This window comes from Oenanthe melanoleuca, chromosome 1, assembly GCF_029582105.1.
Source record: "Oenanthe melanoleuca isolate GR-GAL-2019-014 chromosome 1, OMel1.0, whole genome shotgun sequence".
NCBI classification, from domain to species: Eukaryota; Metazoa; Chordata; class Aves; order Passeriformes; family Muscicapidae; genus Oenanthe; species Oenanthe melanoleuca.
Window position 1 is genome coordinate 84,843,355 of NC_079333.1, and position 27,373 is coordinate 84,870,727.

Below are 27,373 nucleotides of genomic sequence, written 5' to 3' on the forward strand. Positions count from 1 at the left end.
CTTCTCAAAAGCATGAAGATGGCTTGCTTTTATCAGCTTATTAAGCTTATTAAGTAAGAAAACATTGACACCAGAATAAGCTTTGCAAGCAGGATCAGCTTTCAGGCATCTGACAGTGAATAGTTATTTACTGCCACTTCACACAGACATAAAATTCAAAAAACATTAATTGCAACAAGCCCCATTCAGCTGAACCACCAGGGGTAGATGACTACATAATTTTAAAAATAATAATAAGAAAATAATAAGAGCATCCTTTTTGGATTGGTTCATACAGAGGTAAAAAAAATATTTTATTCTTTCTCCTTTTTCCCAAATGTCTAAAACAAGACTTATCAATACACATTAACAGGCAAGAGTATTTATATGGCTTGTGGGCAAAGTTTTAACTTAATGGTTCTACTCAACTCATTACTCATCTGAAAAATACAGCAATTATTAAATAAAAAAGAGCCAATCAGGATATCTTCCCACAAAGGTCTTCTGTGGATGGCAGAAGAAAATACCTGAATTACCCACAACCGAAGCTGAAGGTTTACTGGATTGCCAACAAATATTAAATAAATCAATTTAATATTGCAATTGGCAAGGTGGCGACACAATCTGCAATTTGTTTCACATTGCCAATATACACCTAGTTCAACCTATGAAGTTTATGAGCACATTAAGAGATGAGCAACCAGCTCAGTATTCTCACTGAAATACATTGCATGTGGCAGGTCACTGAACCTTTCAAATCGATTGTAAAAAACAGAACTGAATTTTTTTCTCTCTTTTATTTTTTTCCTTACAGCCCAGGAGGGGTGGGAGGAGGAGGGGCAGCTGCTCACTGACAAGACAAAACTCTGAACACCAAAACACTGCAGGAGTCAAGCACACTTCTGGCCAGCAGCAATGGTATTCTGTCCTCCCTCCAGAGGAAGGGCACACAACCACCAGTATGCAATACCACATGAGGGTTTACTGGCACTGCTTGGACAATCCAGACTTGGCCCTTTGCAATGCAGCACTCTCTGCTTTGCCTGGGACACCAACAGTGACACCTGAAAACAGTACCACTGGCAAAAGCAGAATGTCCTTGTCAGAGCTGACAGTCCCCACTGCCATACCAGACTTTTTGTGATGAAATCATCTGTCCATGAGGACACCCTGATCAGAGAACTGATGTGACACAAAGGTAACAGGCAGAGTGAGGGATAACATATTCCCTTACAAAGCCTGAGAGAAGGAGGTCAGTCAGGCTCATCCAAAGAACATCCACGGGCTAAGATGCACAAGAAAATCACTGTACAATAGCTGAACCAGAGTAACCAATCATAAATATGGGAAAAGTGTCATAAAACCTATTTTAAGTCTCTTGAAGATGAAACCAGTATGTCTTAGCAGACATAAACCACAGTACTCCATTCATCAGCTGGGCTCCAAATAGCAAATTCCTCTATGGGATTTGGACTTGATGAGAGCCCAGCACTCCCAGCTTGATGTAGTAGGATCAATCAGCCTGAATACCTTAACCATTACTGCCTTAGCATTCAATGCTCTGTACTCACTTATATATAATAACAAATCAAAGGTGCTGAAGGTATATACAAGAATTTATTTCAAGCCCACAACTACAGAACTGGCTGCAACAGAAAAGAAACTGTGCCTTTGAGCTGCTACCCAAATTCAGCAGATGACATACCTTTTTTCTAGATCTTTGATTTTCTCCCTTAGAGGTGCAACAGCCTAAAATAAAGGAAAAACATTTAATCTTTGAAGAATAAAATAGGATTCACATCACAAAACATGCACACAGGAAGTTGCCTTAGAGCAAAAATCATGGCAAATGCTCTCCTATGCAGATCTTTACTGAAGACACTCCAAGAAACTTCCATTTTAAAGCCTCCTTTATGTAAAAAAGAACCTTGAACCTTTCCACCAAAAATCAAATCACCAAGGAAAGTGTGAAATAAAATCCCTTACATACCACTGTAAACAAAACATCTCAAAGCTACAAGTACCACAGTCTTGACAAGGACATCCAATATTATGATTTTTATTTGGCAAAGTGAAGTCATAAGTGACTCGTCTGAGGTTGTCAAAGGTAATCTATATCCAGTAACAGGACAATGGGACAGTAATTTAAACATCAACTATTGAAATAGACAACAGATAAGCATACAGAGGATACAGAGAGAGGGACATTTGCTCCACTGAAATGACCATAATTCTCTCAGAATATGCTATACAAATTTAAAAATACATCATGTTTAAATATCTAAATATGTTCTACATCATGGTTTGAGTGTATATTTATGCATAAGAAAATATTAAAGGAAATTTGTTAGAAAATGTAGCTCATCTACCAAGACTTCTGTTTGCATTTTCATGGCCATAGAAGAAATAATCACTTAAACTAGCATCAGTTTCAGTTTCTTTATCATAAGACCCAAATTTCTAACAGTCCTGCTGAATTTCAACAGGAGTCCCTGAACTCTTGTTTTTAAGTTTACTAAAGCCTCGTCACAAAATTTATCCTCTTGGGCTATATATAAGTTGAAAGCTGTCAAAGGTTCTAACTGGTACTAAGTGGCAGCACATCAGCAACCACCATTAATTTGGTTTATGCAAATACTTCTAGTGAGAGCTAGACAATTCAGGAACTTCATAAAGTGAAAAAAGCTTCATATTCATATTAAGAGGAAATAACATGGCATTGTCATTTATATTCATTGAATATTTATCTCTGTAGAACAACAAACAGTTCTTGAAACAGTTATCCTGATGTTGTAAGATGCTATACAACTTTAAAAATAAGATTCAGAAATGGCCAACTTCTCAGACCTTACAATAAGTCTGATCTACACATTGAATTTCAAGTATTTCACCATTCTTAAACAACTGGAATTTTCACAATGCTTGTTGCAACACTTACCAGATTTTTTTAAAAAAACTCAAACAAACCAACCAAAAAAACAGAGAAAGACAGGAATGCAAAAGACAAACTAAGAATACAAGCTCTCCATTGATTTTAAGCAATTTCAGTGGGCTGCCCACTGTGTCCAGAGGAGCAACTGCTACATAAACCTGCTAAAATATAAGACACAAGGCAGACCAGACCACACTAAGAACACACACCCACATAAGAGGAAGGGGCATCAACCTCATGGACTTTTCTTCTATTAAATATTTTGTTTTATTGTTATTAGACTGGAAGGCTGAAAATTTGGAAAAGGCTCTGTTGCACGCATTCTCAATATTTTACAACAAACTGAGGCTAAAATGGAAATTCAGAGGTATTGTACAGCAGTTCAGAACCACAAATATGTTCAGCCCCCATGTCTACTCCAGAAATTACCAGGACTTGTGCTTAAAGACTTGGCACTGCACACCCTCCCCAGCCACAAGTATTGCTGTATTTGTTCATTAGTTAAGAACAAAGCAAAGGAATTTTAGGCATCTTCAAATTTGCAATGCACTTTGTATATACTCCACATTTTTAAGGCAGTCAGAGGAAAGAATTTGTGTACATCCTTTCAGTAAAAAATATAACAGTTCTTGGGAGGATTCTACCATTATCTCTGCAGCAAATCACTTCCAAGAAAAGTTTTAATGAAAATAAAGTCATAGATCAAGGTTAGAAACTCCATTAGAGCGAAGAACACTTAATTAATGCAAAGACACAAATCCAATGCTTTGGTTTTAGTAGAATCAAGAGTAAAGAAATAAAACTAAATATACCACTTCAATATGAAATTAGTGAAATGGAGTCTTCAAAATAAAACAGATGACAACTATTAGCAAACTAACCTCCTCTATTCTACTTTCCACTTTCTGATCCCCATTTTCTTGAAGAGACCTGTTGGCAAGAGAAGAAAAAAAAATAATCCACACCTGCACCTGAATCACATTAAAACAGCATCCTCAAAGCATCCTGAGTTAGTATTATTTCAAAACCATAATTAGAATGAATTAAAGAGGATGATCTATTTTCTATTGAAATACATCAGTTTGGAAGGAATTGAATCAAGCCCACAGGAAAGAACAGTATCAATAAAAATGTCGTTCATTCAATTAGCTTCATTTTAGAAAAGTATCTAATTACTGGTTTCGAGTGTAACTTTAGTGTGCAAAGGCCAAAATGTGTCTCTTTGAGGGTTTCTGCTTACTGTATGCTGACAAACATTTTCCCCTAGGCAAATGTACCTCACTTTGACTCTGAACTTTCCCAAACACATGGGAAAAAACCTCAACTGCACTAAAACGTGCCTTCAGTGACTGCCTGATGGGCAATACTGACTTCTCACACAAATATTACTCATCTGAAATGAGGCCAAGGATGAAGTATGTCGTGGTAACTTGTGAAAACAGAATAATGTCTAAAAGGCTGGTGTCTTGCACAAATCTGTGTGGTCTTATTTAGCATCTGATTGTGTAAAGTGTCTCAGCTATGTTCACTTTTGAGTGAAGTTTTATGAGTGTAAAATATGTATTTTTAAACTCTACCTTCTGTATCAAGGTTATGCAATTTTCCTTACATTTGTGTAATTACATTTTTTTTCAATTAAACCTTCTGAAAGGGGAATTATTTATCTCACGGTAGTTAAATTTTTGCATACTAGAGGATTCATGGGTATCCAACATAAAATGCAGTTCTTTCAAGCGAAAAACAGAGCTCCTTTACTTGGGACCTGAACTCATTACACCTAGAGAAACAGAAGATCCTTTGTTAAGCAGATACGCATACACACATATATACACACACACACACACTGTTAGAAGTTAAAGCAATGATTGCCTTCATAACCCTCTGTAAAACTCTCACTTTTAAAAAAAGCCAACTCCGTCTATTACTGAGGCAAAGACCTTACTGACCCGATTCATTTGTATCTCTAAAGAATACAGTATCCTACACGAAGACACACATTCTCTGAACCATCTGTTCAAACCACGTTGTCATTTATTGCACTAGTAGCAAATAAAACCCCTGCAGAGAATGTAGAATGATTTTACTATAAGGAAGAGTTATTAACCTATCCTGGTGGATTTTGAATAAATGCTTTCCCAAGTAACAGAAATTTACAAAAAACTATTCAAACAACTGTAGAACAGACAACCTTTCCTCTGTCATAAGTGAGCAAGGAAAATTTGGAAAACCCCCCACAATTCAAAAAGGTCCCCTCAAAAATAGTTCCTACTGTTTTTTTTACTCACAAATCCTGTAACCCAAGGACTGGCAACTCTGCAGTCTATTTTTAAATGAGCATTTCCTCCTAACAAAGAATCTTACTGGCTGAGGATCAACATCAGCCCTTCAAAAATAATTTTTCCCTTAAATAACTCTATATAAGACATCTCAAGTAAGAATTCAGAGGCAGATAGTGGCAGAATTTGTAAGGACAGCTTATCAGGATATAAACAGCCTGGATCCCACACCCTCCTGTCCTCCTCAAGCCCCTCTGAGGCTCTTGTCCTTTGTTAAGGAACGCTCAGCTGCTCATGTAACAGCTGCTAAGCTGCCGTAGTTCACTGGTCACGACAACATGGTAATCTAACTGATATCTCCATCTGCAGGCCACAGCAGCCCAGCAGCTGTCTGCATGACAGCTGAGCACTCTGCATCAAGGGTGGGAAACTCCAAGAGGAGTACAGTACTTGTACTCCAAGTACTTGCAGTACTTGGGATAGAAACAGACCCCACAGTAAGCTGGGTGAATTAGAGCCTAGAGAAAATTCACTATTATTCTTATTTTGTCTCAAACTTTTCTTACTATGTGCTGCTAAGAGTGGCAACAGAATACCAAAACCCTTTACTAGCAAAACAACATGGTAAAACATTTTGTCCTCTATACACAATGACTTTGCTGTAGGGAACAAGATGTCCCCATATTCTCTTCAATTTTTTGCAGCTGTGTCTTCCCGGTGAATTTTCCTGCAGGACAAACTCACATGCAAGCAGAAATGTGAAAATCTTCATGTTTTGCATACATATTGTTTGTCTTTCTGTTTCCAAAGGAAAAAATTTGAGGGGATAATGCAGGATTTTCTGCTTTTCAGCATTTAAACCATCAGATTCTCTACCAATTAACTGCGGAGGAGAAAAAAACTCTCCAAAGCACATTTCTAATTCTAGGTACAGAAACATAATAATGGCAATCAGTGGAGAATGTGTTGCTCTTCAATATTTAAGCCAACATTACTACTGAGATATAGTCACATCTGTGCTGAGGAAAAGCAGAATCCAAGTCTATGCAGCCAGGTATGCCAACAAACTGGCAAAAATTAGAAGATGAATTTGTGCAAAGAAAAGCAGATGAAGCATGAGTAAAATCCCAGGTGAGATCTATAACAAACATACAACTATTTTTGAGACTGAACATTTTGTATTTAAAAAAAATGGTATCAGCTGCTTAGCAACCACTCAAACAACAGAGTGAGCTGCTGTTTTTCTCCCTACTTTATATATATTGATGGGAAAGGCAAGTTAATTTTATTAAACACAAGAATATTCAATTAAAAATTATATACATTACCTCATATTGACAAAGTTTCCCCACACAGCTGGAAAACAAGAAGAGAGAAAACATTACAATGTCATATAGCAGTACCTGAGGAATTTTTTCCTATTATCATCAGAAGGAAATTAAGACAATATTAAGTGTGTTAATCACAAATTATTTAAGTAAACTACATATACACTGCCTATACACGTACGGTTTCAGAGTATGGGTGGAATTCTGATGAGATTACATGAGACTATAAAAAAATACGTAGGAATTATCTAAACTGTAATTTGTCACTGCAAACAGATTAAATAAACCAGAACACTCGACTTGTTTATCAGGGGTACTGGAAAAAATTACAAAGGCAAGAAGGGAGCCCTGTAGACCTGAACTACATAAATTGGAAACTGCAGAGTGACAAAAGACTGGCACTACAGGTTAGAGCTGAACCTGTCCAAAAATGTGCCTCAAGAGTCCTGCATTAAAGGTAGCAAAAGCTTTTGTGCCCATATAACTGTGCCTAAATACATATATATTGTGATGCAGACACAAAAGGTACCTAAGGAAATGAAACTAATTTATTACTTTTTGTGTGGAAAGAGTTTTGTAGAAAGATAAATCACAATATAAAATCAAATACCAAGGATGCAACAGATGTTTTTAGCTCACAAAAAGATTCAGCTGCCTGAATTACTTTCTACTAGAAAAAATAAAATCTTCTGAAACTGATCAGGGTTTAGGTGATTACAGGAAGACTATCAGAACACTGACTTTGCTTTTAACTTTCAACTAGGAAACAGAATGCAGTTTAAAGTGAAAAAATGAGAAGCCATGAACCAGGCTACACAGCCAAGGAAGACTTTAACAACTTTGCATCATCAAGATGAACAAGGTTAACGTGGAATAATTATATAATGGACTCTGCAAAACAAGGAACTCAGGAAATGTACTCCAAACACCTCCAAAAATCATTCTGCAGTTGTTCTTTAAGAGACAAGGCTCAAGCTAAGGACCCAAATTGACCATACATACAGAAAACTTCTAAAGTATCCACAGATTTTCTAAGATATATTGCAGGTCTTGAGTAGCAGCTAGCAAAGTATTTTGTCTATATTTAGGCTTTGTGCTTACATTGCTATCACTATTACTCAATGAGCTCAAGAAGACTGAGGTGTTACAGAAACCAAACAAAAACACTGCTACGGTCACAGGCACCTTCCAGGCAGGAGAAATGAAACATTCTCAGGAAGGAGGAGTGGGGAGGACACAAATGAGGATTCAGTGATGCAGTTTTTTTAGCCTTCAAGGATTAGCAAAGCTACTGACTGTTTTTAAGTGCTGAGTGCTGCTGAGTAATTCACAACCAACTCAAAAGAATCCACAACAGACTACAAAATAAGCTGTAGAAGGGCCCTGTGTTATCTGTGGTGATACCATAAAACCTCCTGCCATCTTCTGGGGAAAAGACGAGGAAACTTTACTATATTAGAACAAATTATGCATAAAACCCAATTGAATTTTAAAATAACCTGGATTTTGTGTTAACTAGATAAAGTAAACAATGTGGTGAAAATGGGATACAGTATTGAGCACAGCTAAATTCAAGTTATTTACCCTCTGGCTACATTTTAGAATTATGTATGATAACGCTAATGGAAAAACATTTTGTTTTCTTTCAATGAATGATGACGATCTGGTAGTTACAGAATTCTCCAGTTAGACCCAACTGAGCTACACTTACAAAGAATTATTTTTCTGGGCTACAGAAATCTATACAAATAATGTAAATGGTTATGCAGTGGCAGGAAGCATCTGGTGAAGTAGGAATTGACTGAAGAAAAAAAAAAAAGAGTTGCCAGCTGCAACACAAATACCATCCTCCCAGTTTTGTAGTAAAGACAGTGAAGCCACATTGTATACAAAGAACTGGTTTCCTAAAGAAAACATGTGACCTATGTGTGCTCAGTGTCCACTGCAGGGAAGGGAAGCTCAAAAAGGCATTCACATCCTTCCAGAAACACTGTTTTTGATATCCCAGTTCTGTAGGAGTACATGACCCTGCATTAAACTTTTATGAAGCGTATTGGGTACCACTGTAATAAAAAAAAAATTGCAAAACTAACCACACAGGAACTTTCTCACAGAGGGGTCTGAAGAACCCTGAAGTCTCTCATGTGTAGAGAGATGTTGCAAAAACTCACTTCAACATACTGACTGCCCTCATAAAAGATTCTGAATGCACAATGCTAAAAAGGATCTCTTTGGCTACTGGTGCTCACACGGAGCTTACACCAAGGTTGAAGGGATCAGAGCTAAGATTTCTGTAGTAGAAATAAGGTTTGGCTGTTTTTCTTCTAAATACACAGCTGTTTATATAACAGGCTTACCCAGTAACAGAGCCAGAAGCAAGACTCTGGCTCACAGAGGATTTCCTTGCCCTAAAGGTCAAGTCCAAGGCTGGTTTGACACTCAGGCAAGAATGATGGAAACACAGAGGTAAGTAGGTCCAAATCCACAAGCAGAAAGATGAAAATGACAAGCCTAGATTCAACATGAAAATCCTTACAGGCATCACAAAACCACCTGACAGGCCCATCAAGATCAGGCCCCAAAAGCTGCAAACATGGATGGTTAAAAAAATCCTCCACACCAGCAAGGTCATGAATCAGGCACTACACATAAACCCAGCTTTCAAATGCATGAGACTCCTAATGAACCAAATTTGAGGAAACACTAACAACCCAGAACCTCACTGTAAAAGCCAGTTTAAAAAATTCAAATCTAACGCCCAGATCTTTTAAGTCAAAAGGTATTAAATCCAGGACAATAGTCCTGTGTCAATTCTCAGACCATAAAAATGTAACACCCTCACCCCCCACAGCCACACAGAACATACTCTATGAAGAGCTTTCAACTCATCCAACTACAGAGCATTCATAAACAGTCTTCCTGCCACCTAATGAAACTCTGTGCAAGGGAAGAATTCACAATTCATTGGACTAGACAGAAGCATGAGTTATAACCTAACAATTGAGACACTCACCTACAAAAGAAAGACAGAGGTTCTACTTCTTTCAAAGACTGATTGCAAACCTCACCCAATGACTGATTAAGGTCATAATAAGTTGCCATCAGGAAAGTGATCAGAATATCCAAATTGTTGTAGCCTGGTTAATGGCCTGTAGAAGGAGCAAAAATAGGACTACACCTATTTGTTTTGAGGTGTTTTTCCCCCCTTTGCATCCTTTTCACAAAACAATGAGAGAATTTTTCTTGTAGTATTTTTGCAAGGATTAATTGCAAGTACCATGAAGAGTAAAATACATTAGGCATTAATCATTCCCACAGACATTACACTTGAAAGTTTAGGCTTCCAGAGAAGAACAACATGCCTTGAGTGAAATTATGAAGAATTACATAAAAGAGCATCTCTTAGAAAAAAAATACTTGTTTTTTAATGCCGTAATTGCAGTACTGTTATTAAGGAGGCATTTACACTTATCTGACTAAACATTAATCACTTAGGATTTTTAGAAAACCCCAATGCTTTTTTGTTTCTTTACCCAGCCTCTAAGATTAAGCTTCAACTATTTGGAAGGCACAGCCTTAGTGTAAAATTGTTGTAGGTTTTCAAGATGTCTCAAACCTACCTTAAAAGGCAATTAGTCATATACCAGTAAAAAATGTGTTGGGTTTTTGTTTGGGGTTTTTTTTTTTTTTTTTTTTCCTACTGAATATATTTACATTCCTGGAAATTTAAAAGTTTGTTTAGTTTTTCTAGAGAAGCCCCATTCTGAAATGATGCTGGATGCAGAGGATTTCAATGACTGGGATACTAATACTCCAGGAGCACTGCTTTGGATGCAAACCAACCCTGCCTACATTAAATTAAACAAACAAACAAACAAACAAACAAACAAACAAAAACCAACACACACTAAAAAATATATGTGAAAAACACAACAGAAACCCCAAGCACTTGGCTGGGGTTTTGCTGAGCATTTTTCTATTAAATGGACACTTCAATATCATAGTCAGACTTTTAACTAAACAGCTGCACTTCATAGCATGCAAATGTTATCTTTCCAGATCCTCAGAACACAGGAATTGGATGTATGTTTTCATCTGAATATCCTTTGAATTGGCATCTGCAGTAATACTTTTTGTACAGTATAAAATACAGGTTACTACACTAAGAGAACCTTGCATGCCGTAATTAACTCATCCACAATAGGCTGGGGAACTAGAAAAAAAACACTGTCACAACCTGAAGGTGGGAAAAACACAATCCTGAAAGAAACCTGTACCTTCTTCCTTCTTCTCTGGGTCTCTTTAAATGACATTAAAATAAAGTCACTGATTGCCACAGGCCCACAACAGTAATATACGCTCAATCTGAAATTATTAGACAACACTAGTTTCAGCATCACAGATTTTAAAACAGATGTTTTAAAAAGCAAAACTGTGATGTCCACAGAGATTCAACTGTGAGACTGGACAATGCTCTAGGCAACTTGTTCTACTGAAAGATGTCCCTGCCCATGGCAGCAAGGGGCTGGAATAGATGATCTTTAAAGGTCACATCCAATGCAAACCATTCTGTGATTTGGCCAATACATTTCAAACTGCCTTTTATAGTCTAGATTCCATAAGAATGAAAAAACCCTCTCAACTGTACTCCATCTGTAATTCCAGCAGTATGACAATTTGCTTTAGAAAATTATTTTATTGATGGGAGTATTTAACAATATTAGTGGAGATAACATACAATTACAATTTGTATTAAGAAATGTCACCTTCCTTAATGAAGTTTACGATTATGCCTTTGGGGAACATACAATAACTTGAATATTAAAAAAGATTTTTAAAAATACACCTCTGGTAAGTCTACACAGATCTCCAAATAGCAAATAGTTCTTATTGCATTTTCTGAATTGATGCCTTTCTCAACAGGAAAGGTCCTGCATCAAATCAAAGACAGCAGATAGGAACTGCAGCTTTTCCCACATGAGAAGTATCCTAGATACAAGGACACAGGGTTTACTAAGGGAAAGATCCTCTCTCTGCATCTTGGACAGCACCACTGCCACTCTATGTCAACCCTTCAGCTACACATCAACTCAGCAAAACAAAGGCAACACCATCACCAGGAAATTTCTCCATCCTCCCTTAAGAACAAACATTTAAGCCTTGGCAAACCAATACCATCCCGCATCTGTGAGATATAACATTATGCAAATTTTCTTTCTTTATAAGAATTAATGGAGCTTCATACTGCATGGGAAGGTAGCCAAGAAGACTTTTTTACATTTCAGTTGGCATCATCATTTTATGACTGAATTTTGTTCTTAGTTTTCCAGATGGAAAATTCTCATGAGATTTTCTATTAAGTCTTTTTTCCAGTTCTCTGTTCACTGTTACTACTCCTTCCTGCCTCATATCTTCAGCCTATCATTCTTTACCACTGCTCCTCCACTGACCCATCTGTTGATAGCTAAGATTGTTTTCAGTGGACTCTCAGAATGTTCCAATGGTCAGCACTGCAACTGAAACAAGCTCACTTTTCCCAGCTACCTTTCACAAATCCTTTCAGGCAAATTGATGCAATAACCCCCACCTCTCCCTCTCCACAGTCCATAAATGAGATGGTGAAAACTACCAGTTTCAACCAAAATCTGCTTTGGTCAACCTTAGAAAAAAGAAACTAGTAATATCCTCTTTGCAAAAACAGAGGACAAAGAAGGTGGAAGCTCTAAAAGTGTTTGTCCTTGAGTAGAATGATGACAGTGTTGTCTCCTGCACATGCAGCAGAAGAGACAAATACTATGTGGAGGTAAAACATTAAAGACAAATATTAAACGGATATAAGAGACAAACCACAAGATTAATTTCTCCAGGATGCCAAAAACTGCTTTAAAACATCATGGCTGACAAACAACTGAAGCATGAACAGATTTTCATAAGCTACATGAATACAGCTAGCTGCAAGCCTGATGAGCAGGGAACTGGAAGCTGTTACAACAGTGAACTTATTTCCATAAACCAACAAATGAAAGGCAACCTGGTGAATGTGACCCACCAGCAAATGTTTTGGGTTTGATTTTCTTCTTGGTGGAGAATCCATGGCAAGCTGATACAAAAAGCAAGTAAGCCTGATGTCTTACACAACCAATCTTAACTCCTTCATGGCCAATAAATCCTGACATCCAGTTATAAAATGTTATAAATGCTACAAAAGCAATAAGGCAGGACCAACTCGGCAACTGCTTTTCTATTATGAAAAGTAGAAGTAAAAGCTTATCAAAACAAAACATCAGGCAGCATTTAACCTCCGTTTTTAACATATGCAAGATAAGCAACTTGTGAGGGGCTGGTAAGATTCAAACTGAAAAGCTCACTCACACCTCGATATTTTGAGAAGAGAACATTGCATTCTTCCTAGCTGATGAAAATCTGACAAAAACAAATGGCTAATCTTAAAAACAAAGGATAACAACTATGGAAACTAATAATACTGTGAAAAGTCAAGCCACTATACTACAGGATGTACTTCCCTCACATTATTTCAACATTTCACTTCTAAGTTCTTCTAATAGCTGTGTTATAATTTACCTTACAAAGGAAATGAGGTCTTAAGCTTGGACCTCATGACAGCACCCTACTATTCCATTTTCCTCTTGGAAAAGGAACAAGGCTACTGCTATACTTCCTAAGAACCATTTGATCTACAAATGAGTAAAGAGAACTGTTCTACTTTACCAGAAAGAGACCTCTTAACTTTTTAAGAAGATGCAACTGCCCTGTCATACCAAGACATCAGCAGATTTACGCTAGCATCAAAGTTAAAGCAAACCATGCAGACTGAAGAGCTCTGATCTTTAAATCCTGGCCACAAGTCTTTTTCCAATAACCTAAATATGGTCCTGATTCTGCAAGGACAGTACCACTGAAGCATGGCTGCATGTCCATATAAAGCTGAATAAACATTTAAAACTTGCAAGGGAGTGAGTGTAAGGTGTCTACGTATTGACATTCCAACACACAGGTGGGGTTTTTAAAAACAGAACACTCTCAGCCTGCATATAAGTTATTCTTACTGTGATGACACTGAAGTTCTTTAACATTATTGATTTAATTGACTGCTCTTATGATCTGTCTACATTTCTCATTATAGACAACAATAATAAATTAAACCCACTTCACCTCTGTTTATAATCACCTCATGTTGTGAAGCTGTGGTTTCACAACAGCTTCAAAATTATGTAAGTGGAACTCATGACTGAAATAATTTGTTTCAGTCCAGTTCCACAAACCCCTCCACCCCACTTTGGTTAGCATTAGCATTCCTGCACTATTTTGCTGGGGGTTAAATCAGAGGAAAGTTGGAGCAGAAGAGTTTATCCCTTTAAAAGGGCAATCCAAATTCAACCTCTGAGCAAGATTTCCCACTCTGTGTAGCACAGTCATGCAATGTTCACAGAAGACAGCACTGAAGGTGAGACAACTGAGCTAATTATGAAGAGTAATAAAAAAATTGAGCAGCAGTCTGACATATTACAGAGTGTTTCAGACAGCTTGCTAGCTGCAGTATCTCCAAATTCATCACCTGCGCAATGGGGAACATCAGCCCTTTCATCCAGGGCCTATAGAAAAGGTAAAGGTGAATGTTAAACTTTATTCACTTCCTTTTCCCAGGAAACAGTTGCTTTTAATTGCCTGCTCCATAAAAATGCTCTTTTTGACTTCTATTTTTGTACATACAAGCCATACATAGCACAGTGTTTTGAGTGAATTTTTAAAAATTAATATATATTAGATTTACAGAACTGAGGCATCAAATAGTACCGTAATTCAATTCCAAATCAAGGATCTTTCTGGCTCTAAGTGCTACGAGGGAACCAAGTGAAGTCCATAAAAGAGCTCTAGGGATCTTCAATATTACATGAACAGTGTATCTCATGTCACGACAGTACTTCAACCACAGTAAACAGGACTCCTAATTGCAGACCTGCAAAGCATGTGACGGCAACACTGCCAGCAGCAATGTCAGTTTTATCCCATTTTACCACTGTGCACCACCTCCTCAAGCTGGGCCAAAACAGCTGTCAAATACCCACACTATCAAATGGCTATAACACAAAAGGGTGATCTCGGTCCAGACCAGTGCCTTCATCTGGTGCACAATAAAAAATTTCAGCCATTGTATGGATGTGGAGCAGTGACACCCAAGACAGCCCAGCCATCCACCACCTTGTGTGAAACTACCAAGACAGCCACTCGATGACTCTTGAGAGTGAAACAGCTCACAGCCTTTCAACTGTATGCAGAAAATTCTTTCTCTAGCTTGCAAACTCACACAGAGAAGTTCATCAGGCACCTTTGTAACAGATTTGCATTCAAAGGTAAAAGATTTCTATGAAATAAGACATTTTTCCAAATTATATTCCCAATACATTTGCTCAGGGTTTCACACACAGGCTGATGAAATAGCACTATTAAAAAAGTCCTATCCTCTAGTTCACAAAAAAATTAATGTACTTGCCAACTATTTTATTCTCTGTAAAATGTGCTTCAAGTCTGAATGCCCATGCCCAAATGCTGAATGGAAATTCATGGAAAGGAGGCACACAGCCTAAAAACACTTAGTCATTTGGAGAATACTTCAGAAAGAAGGAATGTAAGAAGTGCCAACACATACACCTACACCAGCAGCTCAGTTTTCTCAGATTCTGTGCTATTTCAGTTGGGCATTATCTGACTGCAAGTAGAGAGTAGTGATGATTCAGCAACATTGTGAGGAGTACCCTTTTAGGATAGGTGAACGGAATCATAAATAATCACTTCTGAAAAAAACCACAAAATGTTCTCTCTAGAATCTGATAGTCCAGCAGTGTCTCCTACCATACCATACTATGTAGCTGACACCTAAGGATTCCACTACTTTTGATCTCCAGTCAAAAGATGTCAGCATATCAGAATTGCAAAAAACACATTCCCATCAGACACCAACTTATTCCCTTTTCAAGCCACTTTTTTGCTACACTGACCTGCAGTCTCTCTCCTCCACCTTTTTTCTGAATCTCAAAAAACAACCAGTCAGAAGGCTTCTCCTTAAGGCAAACTTTTATTCACAAAGTTAGAAAGCAAACACCAATTACTGTCCAGAGAACATAATCAAACCCACTGTTCAAAGCAGCCTATTAACTTTCGTTTTGAAAACTATCATTTTTAGCAAAATATGTAAGCCTTTCAAAATAAGAACTGACATTAAGCTGTCAGGATGCAAGAAACCCGAAGTCACTTGGATAAACAAACTGAAAGTAAGAGCTGAAACACAACTTCAAGGTAACAGAAGTACCTAAACAGTGAGGCAGTAAAGTCAACAAAATATGGTAATGAAGGGAATTGCTGTGTTTCTGTGGTAGGAAACACCCCCTCTCTGCCAAAATTACTCGTGTTGTACCTCTCCACATTTCCAAATCCAAAGGTAGAATCTGAAATGTGATGCACACGCTCAGCCCAAAGCTAGCTCACCTATATGTATGTGCCTCCAAGCATCAAGAGAACGGCTTGCTCTCTACCTAAACTGAAAGGCATCGTGCTCTCCACACAGCATCTACCCCAGTCTCAAAACGAAACAGGCTAAACTAAAATAAATTAGAATTGCAACAGAAAAAGCAAGCAGGGGAGAGAGTTAACAGGACAACGTTTTAAATCCATTTCAAATCTATCTGACTCATTCTTAGTAAGAGAAGTCATAAACATCCCCATCACTGGCTATTCTAAGATTTACTAAAGTACCTCAGTGCCTCTCTCCCGGCTCTTAAGACTCCAGCTCCGCGCTGAGTTAATAAACAAACATTTATTCAGCCCCCAAAGGACTTGGGAGGATTTTACAAAAACAGACACGAGGCCTGCCCTGGAAAACTTCCCTGAGGGCTGCTCACCGCTACCAGGTGGCCACCGGGACGGACAAAGCGCGGTCTGAGGAAAAGAGCGGCTGCGGAAACACTCCCTGAGCCACGTCCCAGCAGCAGCGCTCCCCGCAAGCCCCGGGGACGGGACGGGACGGGGCAGGGCAGCGCCGACCGCCGGGGCGTGGGGAAAGTTTGGGCAGGGCAGGAAGGGAGAACCCTGAGCCCTGAGCCCCTGCCCCGCCGGGGCCGGAGCGGCCGCGCCCGCAACCGCGCAGCGCAACGGGGCGCGGAGGTGCCGCCACATCTTCCTCCTCCTCCTCTCCCGCACGGCGGGCGAGGGCACGGGGGGCGCCGCGCCAGCGGGCAATGAATGGCCGTGCCAGACCCGCCCCCACCCCCGCTCACTCACAGGCGACGTAGGCGACGAAAGCGAGCCCCATGAGCAGCTTCATCCTCCTGCGGTTGATGGCGGTCAGCAGGCGCAGCAGCGGCCCCTTGCTCACCATGCCCCGCGGCAGCGGCACGCAGAGCGCCGGGCACGGCCGCGGCCACCCACGGCTCCGCTCAGCCCCGCTGCGCCCGCCCGGAACCGCCCGCGCAGGCGCGGCGCCCGCGGCCCCGCCCGCCCCTTCCCGCCTGGCCGCGCATGCGCGGGCCCGCGCTGCCCTCAGAGCGGGCTCCCGGCGGCGTGCCCGCTCCCTGCCCGCTGTGCTTGGCAAAGGGAGAACCACCGCGGCCTCCCGTGGCCCTGCTCTGGGTTTTCAGGGTGCTCCAGGGTCGGGTCGGTCATCTGTCGCCTCCCACTGTGATCGTCCTGGGGTGGTGACCTGCTGGAAGGAACAGGCAGGCGCGGGCACTCGGACAACGCGTGTGTCGCGCTGGCACCTTCAGTGCCTTTGAAAGCTCCATTTGCCTCGTCCCCAATGTGCTTTTCATATCTGCACAGGTGTCTGCATAGTAAGGAGAACCACCTGCATGCAATTTTATAGAATCACAGAATATTCTTAAGCTTGAAAGGACCCACAAGGATAATCAAGTCCAACTGTGCAAAGGACACCCCCAAGAATTACGTCATGCACCCGAGAGCATTGTCCAAATCCTTCTATATTAGGCAAGTGCTGTGACCACTTCCCTGGAGAGCCTGTCCCGCTGCCTGACCACCTGGGTGCAAACCTTTATGTAATATCGAGCCTAAACCTCCCCTGCCATAACTTGATTGCCTTGGGTGCTGTCTGGGCTGCCAGAGAAAGGAGGGCAGCGTGCCTGTGAGAAGCTGCAGGCTGTGGTGAGGTCTCCCCTCAAGGTGCAGTAGCATGACCCTGTTTGAGCACAGAGGCTGGACCAGATGACCTGCTCTGGCGCCTTCCAATCTTGCCCTTTCTGTGATTCTGTAAATGAAAAATGTGAGGATTTTCCCCTTCTCCCCCACACCCCTGCCGAATAGTAGTTTATGCTTTGCCTCCGTTCAGGATAACAAGATTGCAGTTGGTTTAAAACAGATTGCATTTTCACTGCAGCTTCTATGTGAAGTCCTGGTAGCCTGTTGCAAACTGCAGATTGATATTTGCCTGGAAGGGTAGATGCCTTCCTCATGTGTCAAAACATGTTCTCCTGCCAGTAGATACTCTTAATCTGAAGAGAAATCTCTCTCCACAACCTGACCTTCCCCTTGAGTAGTGTGGCCTCCACACAGTTTGTAAGGGATATTCTTTCTCACACTTGCCTCCCACGGGAGAAGACTGAGAGAGCAAGTGTTCTTGAATTAAATTCTTCTTTTCAGTACAGAAATGAGCTTGTTTACACCAAGAAACTATGACCTCAGTCAAACAGAGGCTCACACAGTTAACAAGAGTTAACTCCTTATTACAAGGAATAAAGTCAGTGAAATGAATGTCAGAAGGGTAAGTGCAGTAAGGTGCTGTGCAGAGTGATTAAAAATAAGACACATGGAACAAAAGGGACTTTTTCTGGAAGCCTTGAGAATTGAAATTTCCTAACCCTAGGCTCTGATTATAAGGCCACACCTTTCCTCTTGGTTTTTGATTCCTTTGATTCGTATTTGCTATACCTAACTTGCAAGTTCATTCCACTGCTTCTAGCTACATGGGGTAAAGGGAATAACAGATCATCATCAATTAACACATGATCTAGCTCCAAATTCATCTTGTGTAGTAATCTCTCAAAAACTAGCAGAGTTTTATACCCCCAGTAAATTTGGCCATCAAAAAGCTGTATGAAAAAGTTCTGTATGAAAGCTAGAGAATATTACAGGATATATTCATCTGCCCAATATGAAGTCCACAAGCCTTTGGGGGTGCCCGAGATGCTTTTAAAGTTGCCCTGCCCTAAGCTGAGCTGCTCAGTCTGTGACTCAATCACACTGCCTTTATAAGGCACCTTGCTTGGCACTTCCCTCAGTCTTCATGCCAGTTTTGCTGCAGAAACATGTTCAGTCAGGCTGCAATCTGTGAGGATGGGAAAAGGAGAGCAAAGGAGCAGGATGCATTATGGAACTTCATGGTGGAGGAGATTGAACTCCCCAGGAGGCAGGCTGGCATGTGTCACACCAGGGCCAGCTGTGTCTATGCCACTCTGCAAATGAGACAGAATGTGTCTAACTTAACAGCAGGGGGGTGACTGCAAGTCCCATCTCAGCTATAACTGTACACATGTACCTTGTAAGTACTATAAATTTCTCCAGACTCATGACAGCCAACAGCAGGGACACTTATTTCAGGATACAGCTGCTCATATTCACAACCTTGTGCCAAGGACTGGCACCAATAGCAGAGGTTCTGGTACATAGTGGCTGCTAAGTATGCCAAGGCAGGGATGATATGGTTTTGAGTCTGAGTCTTAGTGTGCTATAAATCAGGGAGCAGGCATCCATCTGCCTTTGGGTCATTATCTTGGTCAGGCTGATCTCATGGCATCAGCTAATGGCAGTCTTCACTGAGATGGTTTGCAGGCAGTATACCCTGTCTCCCACACTGCAGTTTTCAACTTTAGTTCTCAAAGAGCTTTATGAGAGCATTTTGATTTTTCTTTTGTTCACTGAATCACAGCCTGTAACACAATGGAGGGTTTTAAATGACGGAATATTTAAATAACTTTTGATAATGATTAAAAATGTGAATATGCAGGTATATCTACCTGAACAACCAGTATGAGCTTAGAATTTACAGCACCCCTGCCATGTACTTTTCCTTGATACCAGATCAAAACTATGCAATTACCCAGAATCAGGAAAAAATCCCCACCAATCCAACTGTTACAATTTGCAGAATTTTCACATGATACCACATGCAGGAGACTCTACTGCCATGTGGAAATACCAGGAAAATCTTGGCTTTCTGTCCCACTCATGTTTCTGCAAGAGATGACATTCTACAGTAGGATGTGGGAGATATAAGTCTGGGCAGTGAGACCCAAGCAGAGAGAATTGCTGTGTACAAAATAACAAAAACAGTTACAAAGCTCTGAAGAAAACACTAGAATAAAATCAAGCTATTACCAGCACACTACTTTAATCTCTTGTAACCTTGGTCTCTAAGTTAGAAAGCTTAGTGTGGCGAAGAAATTAACACTGAGTACTTGTATGCCTCCTCAGCATTCAGCTGCATCCTAGAGCTGGTCATGCTTACCTGGGAGGAATTGTTCTGGTATTGTTATCCTCCTCTAAAACCAGATGATTTTAAATAGTGAAGTTACACTGTTGTACTGCACAGGCATACTGATTCAGACATACAAAGCCCAAGATAATGTTGGAAAACTAATGGCATTCACGCATGCATGCATGCACTGTAAAATGTGATTTAAAAGAAAAAAAAATGTTGGAAAGTGATTATTTGTTTTGGTTAGTTCTACTTTTAACAACAGATCGTAGTGGAGAAGGGAACTCAGACAAAAAATGAGTTAAAACTAGCACTGTTTCTTTTCAGGAAAAGCTAGAATTTTGTGGGTTTGTGGTTTTTATAAAGGCTAATGAAAAGAGAACATGCAGTTCTGGGAAGAGAGTCTATTCTTTTAATATTAACATCTCTGAAGGAAAAGAAAACTGCTAAGTGCTTCAGACAGTTATTATTTATTATTTGGATGGTAATAAACAGTTTCAAATACAACTGGATCATAACAGTTCTAAGCAGAATTCAGACAATCCCAGCCATCAAAAACATACAAATTAAGAGACAGATCATCCAGTAAATGCAAGCAAACAAGTAAGTGTCAAAGCATAATATGAAAATGACTACATAAATATGGGTTTGCAGAAATTAGGTGAATCATTTAATTATTTAGACAGTTATTTGCAAAGAATAAATTGTAGCATCTAAGGAAATAATTGTATTTCAGACTACAGTGAAGTCTATCTATTTTGTTAAGCAGTTTTGTTCGTGTAGGAGTAGTCCCACTATTTCATCCTGTAAAAGTTGAGCCTCTTTCTTTACATCAAGTATACAGAAACCCAAGACACAACATTACTCAAAAAAGTTGCTTCAGGCTACAGGCTTCAAATTTATATACTGACTCAATTAAAAAATAAAAATTAAACAACATTCCTAAATTGACTGGTAGCATTGCTTACATAAAGTACTTGTTCTTCATGATGCATTTTTCCCGAGTTAACTGAAAGCCATGTACATTTTTAAAGTTGGGGAGAAATTTTAAGGTGCTTTATCTATTCTGAAAGTGCAGAAGGCCACATGCAAGATCCTTTGGTAATTGGGTTGGAATGCAATAGCAGAGATGGTGGCTAAATTAGTGATCATAAAAACTTGTGAGCAGTTAAGAACCTCAAGGTCCTTTTATCATCCATCAAAGAAGCTAGTTTATTAGGCTGGGTTGGCAAGTTACTCATGCACTGCTGTTTTGCATTTCATAATTTCCCAAGCCCTTTGGAACTTTTAAATTGGTATTGCTCTACCCTGGAGCACTTTAGAAGTAATGACTTTGAATGCATCCATTTTGGGCTCTATTCAATCCATCAAGATGGAATGAGTAGTGAAGAAGCCCATGCCTTCCTCTGGTGGTATACAGCAGTCAAATCTATATGCCCCTGTTTATACCTGGCTGAGAAAGTGCACAAAAATAAACCTACCCTGGAGTGGGCTAGGGATGTATGTGCCTGTAGTATGCATGTGACATAGTGGCTGTGGACTGCTCCTTGTTAAGAAAAGCCACTTGAGCTTTATGCTGGAAGTCTCTGCTTCCCCTTATAGCACTAGGAAGAAGAAACCTTTTCCTTCTACATCTTTATTTGCAGTAATACTAGCTGGATGGGACTTTACCCATGTCAGTGGTGTGCTTCGTAGAAGGTCTGCCTCGCCTTTCCTCATGCAAATCTCAGGCAGATGACTTACAAACCACTTTAGTGGTAGTGTTTCTGTGTTACAGCAATGTGAGGATTATAATCTTAATTGGGAATAAGGAACTGATGCTAAGTAAATGAAAGAGCAGGACTGCAACATACTGGAGAATACATTTACTCTGCAGTCTAGATATATCCATTGGTGTTTTCTGAGGCAAGGAAAGTCTTAGTGCTCTTCTCTCAGGCTGTCAATAAAGCAGAAATTAAACAAGGTCATTAAAGGTGTTCAAGAATTTATGCAGTTGAGTTTATAGAAAGACATTACTGAGAAGTGTCTGTATCACAGTGCAGTTGAATTCATTTGGAATGCAAACATTCCTACTGCTGTTTGATGTTATTACTCTTTCACAAATTTCTCTAGCTGTAGTGTCAGAGAAGTTAGATGGATGAGAGAAAGGACACATACACACTTTCATTTCTGGAAATGTAGCACTGAAGCATTATTACATTTATGTAGTCCTGAGCTATGACAGTCCATGGCCTTATGAAGAGGGATCTAGGACAGCTGCAAAGAGAAGAACATCATGTATCATGTGTCATCTGAGTGATGGGGCTAAGTGCACCCTCAGCCTATTTGCAGATGACACCAAACTGGAAGCAGCAGCTATGCCAGAGGGCTGTGCTGTGAGATCCAAATAAACCTTGCCAGGCTGGAGAAAGGGGCTTACAGGAACTTCTCAAAATTCAACAAGGAGAAGTGCAAAGCGCTGCAGCTTGGGAGGAACAGCCCCAGGCAGCAGTACTGAAGGTCCTGGTAGACACCAAGTTGCACATGAACTAGCCATGTCCCCAGATGGGAAGCAGGCTAATGGTGTATTGGGCTGCATTAGAAGGTGTCCTGCCAGCAGATGAAGGGAAGTGAGCTTTCCCCTCTACTCAGCACTGTGAGGCCACACCTGGAGTATTGGGTCCAGTTCTGGGCTTCCCAGTACAAGAGGCACATGGATGTACTGGAGAGAGCACAGTAAATGGCTCCTAAGGTTAATGGACTGGAGCAACTCTCATATTAGGAAAAGCTCAAAGAGCTGGGACTTTTCAGACTGGAGAAGAGAAGGCTCAGGAGGGATCTCATCCATGTGTACTGGAGGGAGAGAATAGGGAGGATGGAGCCAAACTCTTTTTGGTGGTGCCCGGTGACAAGACCAGAGGCAGTGGGCACACAGTGAAACTCTGGTTCCCTATGAAATCAATTAACACTTTTGTACTGCCAGGGTGACTGAGCACTGGCACAGGCACTTACCCAAGGAGACTATAAAATATCCATTCCTGGAGATACTCAAAAGCCATCTGAACAGGAACCTAGGCAACTGGCTATGGGTAGCCTTGCTTGAGCAGGAGGATTGGACTAGATGACCTCCACAAGTGTCTGCCAACCTCAAATTTTGTGATTTGATGTTTATAAAACAAACAACAGAACAGAGCCACGTATTTTACTTAGATGTGGGCTTTTGTTTGTTTCCAGGACACAGCTGAATAGATCCAAAACCAGGCAAGTGCCTACCTTTGTATAAACTAGCTTTAGTTATCTTGGTAGAAATATTCCTGTGAGGAATGACAGTAATGAACAGCCTTGAGTGTAAACTTACTCTTATTTGCAATTACAGGCTTTAGAATTATAGCCTATAGTCAAGGTAATTTTCAGTATCAAATTTCTGTTTTGAATGAGAAGGATTAGGAATTTCCAGATAGGTTTTCCAGTCTCTAATGAGATTTAACCAAATAAATTTTCATTGCTGCCTTCCAAAGTTAAATTATGGTCTTAGGTAAACAGTAAATTCCCCTGGTGATTACCAGTTAAATGAATTTGGAAACTGTTTTGTAGCCAAACAACCAACCAAACCAAAATTCAAACCTTTGAATTTTCATGTTATACAGAGAATAAATTCACTGCTGGTGAAAGCAATATCCCATCGATTTCCAAATCATCTAAAAGCAATGTGAACTTTTGAGTATGAAACTTTTGAGTATGTCATAGAAAAAAATGACAGCTCTTATGTGCACATATTATGCCTCTCATTGGCACTGAAGATTTATTACTGCAGTGCTTACTAAAAACAACCAGCAAAAGACCACAAAGGTCTGATGTATACAGCATTTGCATTATTAGATCAAAAATAATTATCAGACATCTATCTTTCCAAGTTATGCCAAGGCTTCCATGGGAAGGTTTTATCAATGAACAAGTTTACATTTATCATAGACTCCACACTGAGCACTTAAATTAAGTTGATTAGGCCAGGCCTGGACTAAACATATGACCTTTCTGGTTTATTCAGACTTCTGAATAGAAATAGGAATGCAATAAAGGCAAAGATGGAACATGCACCTGAATTACATCTGGGAAATATTCCTAGGTCCCAAACTTTCAATGTGTGAACTATGTTGAAGTATTCTGCAAAAGGTTCTGCAGAGAAAAAAAATCTATTGTCGGATTTACATCTGAGGTCCAGGGGAGGCTGAAGATCAAAAAGATTTAGAAACCTTTCTTCAGTGCACATGTGATAGGCTGACTAGGTAGGAGTAGAATCTCAGACTCTAGTGCATGTTGAAAGGAAAATCATTATGTTGAATCAAGTAATTGGTAATTCCAGCAAATACATGGCTCAGGAATTGTCTACTGTATATATATATATAAAAGCATTTTGTATATACCTAGTTGTACTGGATATTACTGGTTAGCTGCACTTCCAGATAGTACAAATGTGCTTACATAAATTATATTGGAAAATTACTCCCTTTTCAAGAGAACTTAAACTAGTACCCTGAGAAGACTCAGGCAATATTGGTAAGATGAGCTGTTTGTGTAGATTTTTGCCCTTATGTCTGTGATGGCTGTGATTTTTTTAGCCTAGGTACATGCCTGTATAAATGTATGTATGCATTCCTATGTCTCTCTGTGTGTCACTCCATGCTCTCCTGTGTCTCTGATCAGTAATTTTTTAACCACCAGCTTATTTCATCTGAAATAGCATAGCTCTTAGAGAAGTTAATTTCCCCATACATTTATTTGTGGTAGGCAGATGAGAAGTATGTATGTTATTCTTAAGTCTTGTTAAGCAGCAAAAATTCAATGCAAGAGAAAGACACATATGAATACTTCAGCTATGACAGTTTCAATCAGATCTCACAATTTGTTAAGTATGAAATAATCCAACCACAAAACACAAATACTTTGGAGATCAGGGTTAATTAGCTTTTGTCTTCCTGGAGTTACTAATCCTTGTAGCAGAACTTAAGAGCCAAGTCCACAGTCACAGCTTCCTGGGAGAAGGGAATAAGCCACAGAAAAAGAGAAATCTACAGAAGATGGAAAGTACTATGGAAAGCAGGAAAGGAAAACAAAGTACTCTGTTGAAACTGTGCCCAAATATCTTGAAATAAAAGCTTTAATTACCCATGTTTCTCTCAGTTTTGAGAACAATGCCAGATGATAACAATCTAAAGTAGATTTCTGATCCTTTTTTTTCTCCCCACACCCAGTACTCCTTGACTTTACAAAAAGAAGAGTTTGTTTGTATGAGGAGAGTAGAATGAAGGGTCCACATGAATGGTGCTTGTGTGCCTTGGCTCAGCCCACCATACTCACCCAAAGTGAACTTGGCTGCAGAGACTCCAATTAGTCATTCATCTCATGCAGCCTCCATTTGCTAAATCCAGCCAACTGGAGACCAAGTGCAAGTGAAACCAGTTTTGTATTCCATCTGTCAGGCCATTCACTTGTCTTCCCAGTGATTTTCACATGTCAACAGACAGTGCAAAAGAAAACCCATTTGAAGGCCTTGTTTTCCATTTTCATTTTTTGAAGAAAATGGCCATAATAAAATATCACATTAATAAGCTTTGTCTAGAAATTAGTGTGTTCTTCTCCAGAAATTGCAGCATGATATTCCTGACTACCTTTATAATTTATTTCAATGTTTGTGGCTGGGTAGACTTATTGTTTACAGCACCTAAATTAATCTTGTGAGACTATAAAGTCTGGAATAGTATTAGAAGTGCCACCCTTCACATTTGTCTAGCTTTAGTAAAGGCTTTGCTTATACATGTATGGGCTGAGGCACTCTGTGTGGTTGCTGAATGAAATAACTGTGCCTGAACCAAAAATTTATTGAATCCCCAGCTGTTAAGGAACTCTGATGCCCTTCAATGTAGTCATGCACTTTGGGAAATAGTTATAGTTTATCACCAAGGGCAAGGAAACCTCTCTTTTTAGCTGTGGTTGCTGTCTATATTGCACCCTGCAATTAGGCAAGATGCTATCTGTAGGACTAGTGTCCTTACTGGGAGCTGAAATACCTAGTACCAAATTCCTGTTGTTGCTCACTGTTTTTGTCTCAGACCACGCATCAAAGCCTCATTAGAGCACAACAGCTGTTACAAGAGCACAAAAATCTTTGTGCTCCCCAGCTTTCATGTGTCATCTAGTATGTTCCACTGCCAGTCTTGATGATTCCTTTGGTTTCAAATGTTCACAGCTCTACCCAGAGTGGCCATGTGCTAGTCCTGGGGACACCACAGTCAAACAGTTGGGAATGCCAATAGTCCCTAGACATGAACACCTGACAAAAATTTTCGTCTTCCCTACATAAAGCTCGTAAAGCTAATCTAAGATACTGGACAAAGTAAGTAAAAGTGAAGACTCTTTATGAAGAGGGGTGCAGAGCTGCTGTGGTGCTGTGGATTAACCACTGGAGATAGCTCAACCCCATGCAGCTGTTTGCTCACTGCCCTCCCATCATCCACCCCCTGCTTTGGGAAGGGGGGAGGATCAGAAAGATAAAAATGGGAAAACTTGTAGATTGAGATAAAAAACACTCTAATAGTAAAGCAAAAGATGCACATAAGCAAAACAAAATAAGGAACTCATTCAACACTTCTCATGGTCAGCCATCTCCAGAAAAGCCAGGCTCCATCATGCTATGGGTTACTTGCAAAGATAAATGCCATAACTCCAATATTCCTTCTTTCCCATTTCCCCCCTCAGCTTTTATATCTGAGCAAAACATCCTAGGGCCTGGGATGTCCCTTTAGTCAGCTGGGGTCAGCTGTTCCAGCTGTGTCCTGTCCCAGTTCCTTGTGCACTCCCATTCCTCTCACTGATGGAGTGGAGTGGGAAACTGAAAAAGTCTTGACACTGTGCAAGCCATGTCAGCAATAGCAAAAGAGTAGAAAAAGAATTACCAACACTCTTTTGGTGACAAATCCAAAATACAACACCCTATGAAGTGCTGTGAAGAAAATTAACCCTGTGCCAACCCAAACCAGTACACATGGGCAAACGGGCGTGTGAAGAGGACCCCAGGAAAGGTGTGGGATGTTGGCTGGGTTTGTAGCATAGGCATCATGGCCTAGAACATTCCATCATCTGCAGCTGTGAGTAGACCACTGAGAAAATGGGGGTGCAAAAGCAGGCTCTGTGGTCTTGAGTGGAGCTTTCCAACTAGGGTTTGTATATGGACATGGCAAAAGCATCTGGCTATTGGTTCACTTGGCCTGGAAACTCAGCAGGGCATCAATATTCATTAATCAAATAGGAAAAATGCAGGCTGAAAGGAGAGAGAGAGGCTATTAGGAAGAGTTTTAGTGCAATAGCTTTCTGTACTTTA

General features: G+C 40.0%; 1 protein-coding gene across 2 annotated transcripts in view; it reads right to left on the reverse strand.

The window, feature by feature from the left end:
* Positions 1-17,010, reverse strand: part of UXS1 (UDP-glucuronate decarboxylase 1) — a 52,513-nt gene extending 35,503 nt beyond the window's left edge. The window contains exons 1-4 of one of the 2 annotated variants that reach the window (XM_056491520.1): positions 16,812-17,010; positions 6,516-6,543; positions 3,793-3,841; positions 1,685-1,728 (exon numbers count right to left, since the gene is read on the reverse strand). In XM_056491520.1, coding sequence (XP_056347495.1) covers positions 1,685-1,728; positions 3,793-3,841; positions 6,516-6,543; positions 16,812-16,908 — 218 coding nt within the window. In that variant the 5' untranslated portion in view covers positions 16,909-17,010. The remainder of the gene's footprint in view (positions 1-1,684; positions 1,729-3,792; positions 3,842-6,515; positions 6,544-16,811) is intronic. The other variant, XM_056491527.1, reaches the window with a different exon arrangement.
* Between the last annotated feature and the right edge of the window lie 10,363 nt (positions 17,011-27,373).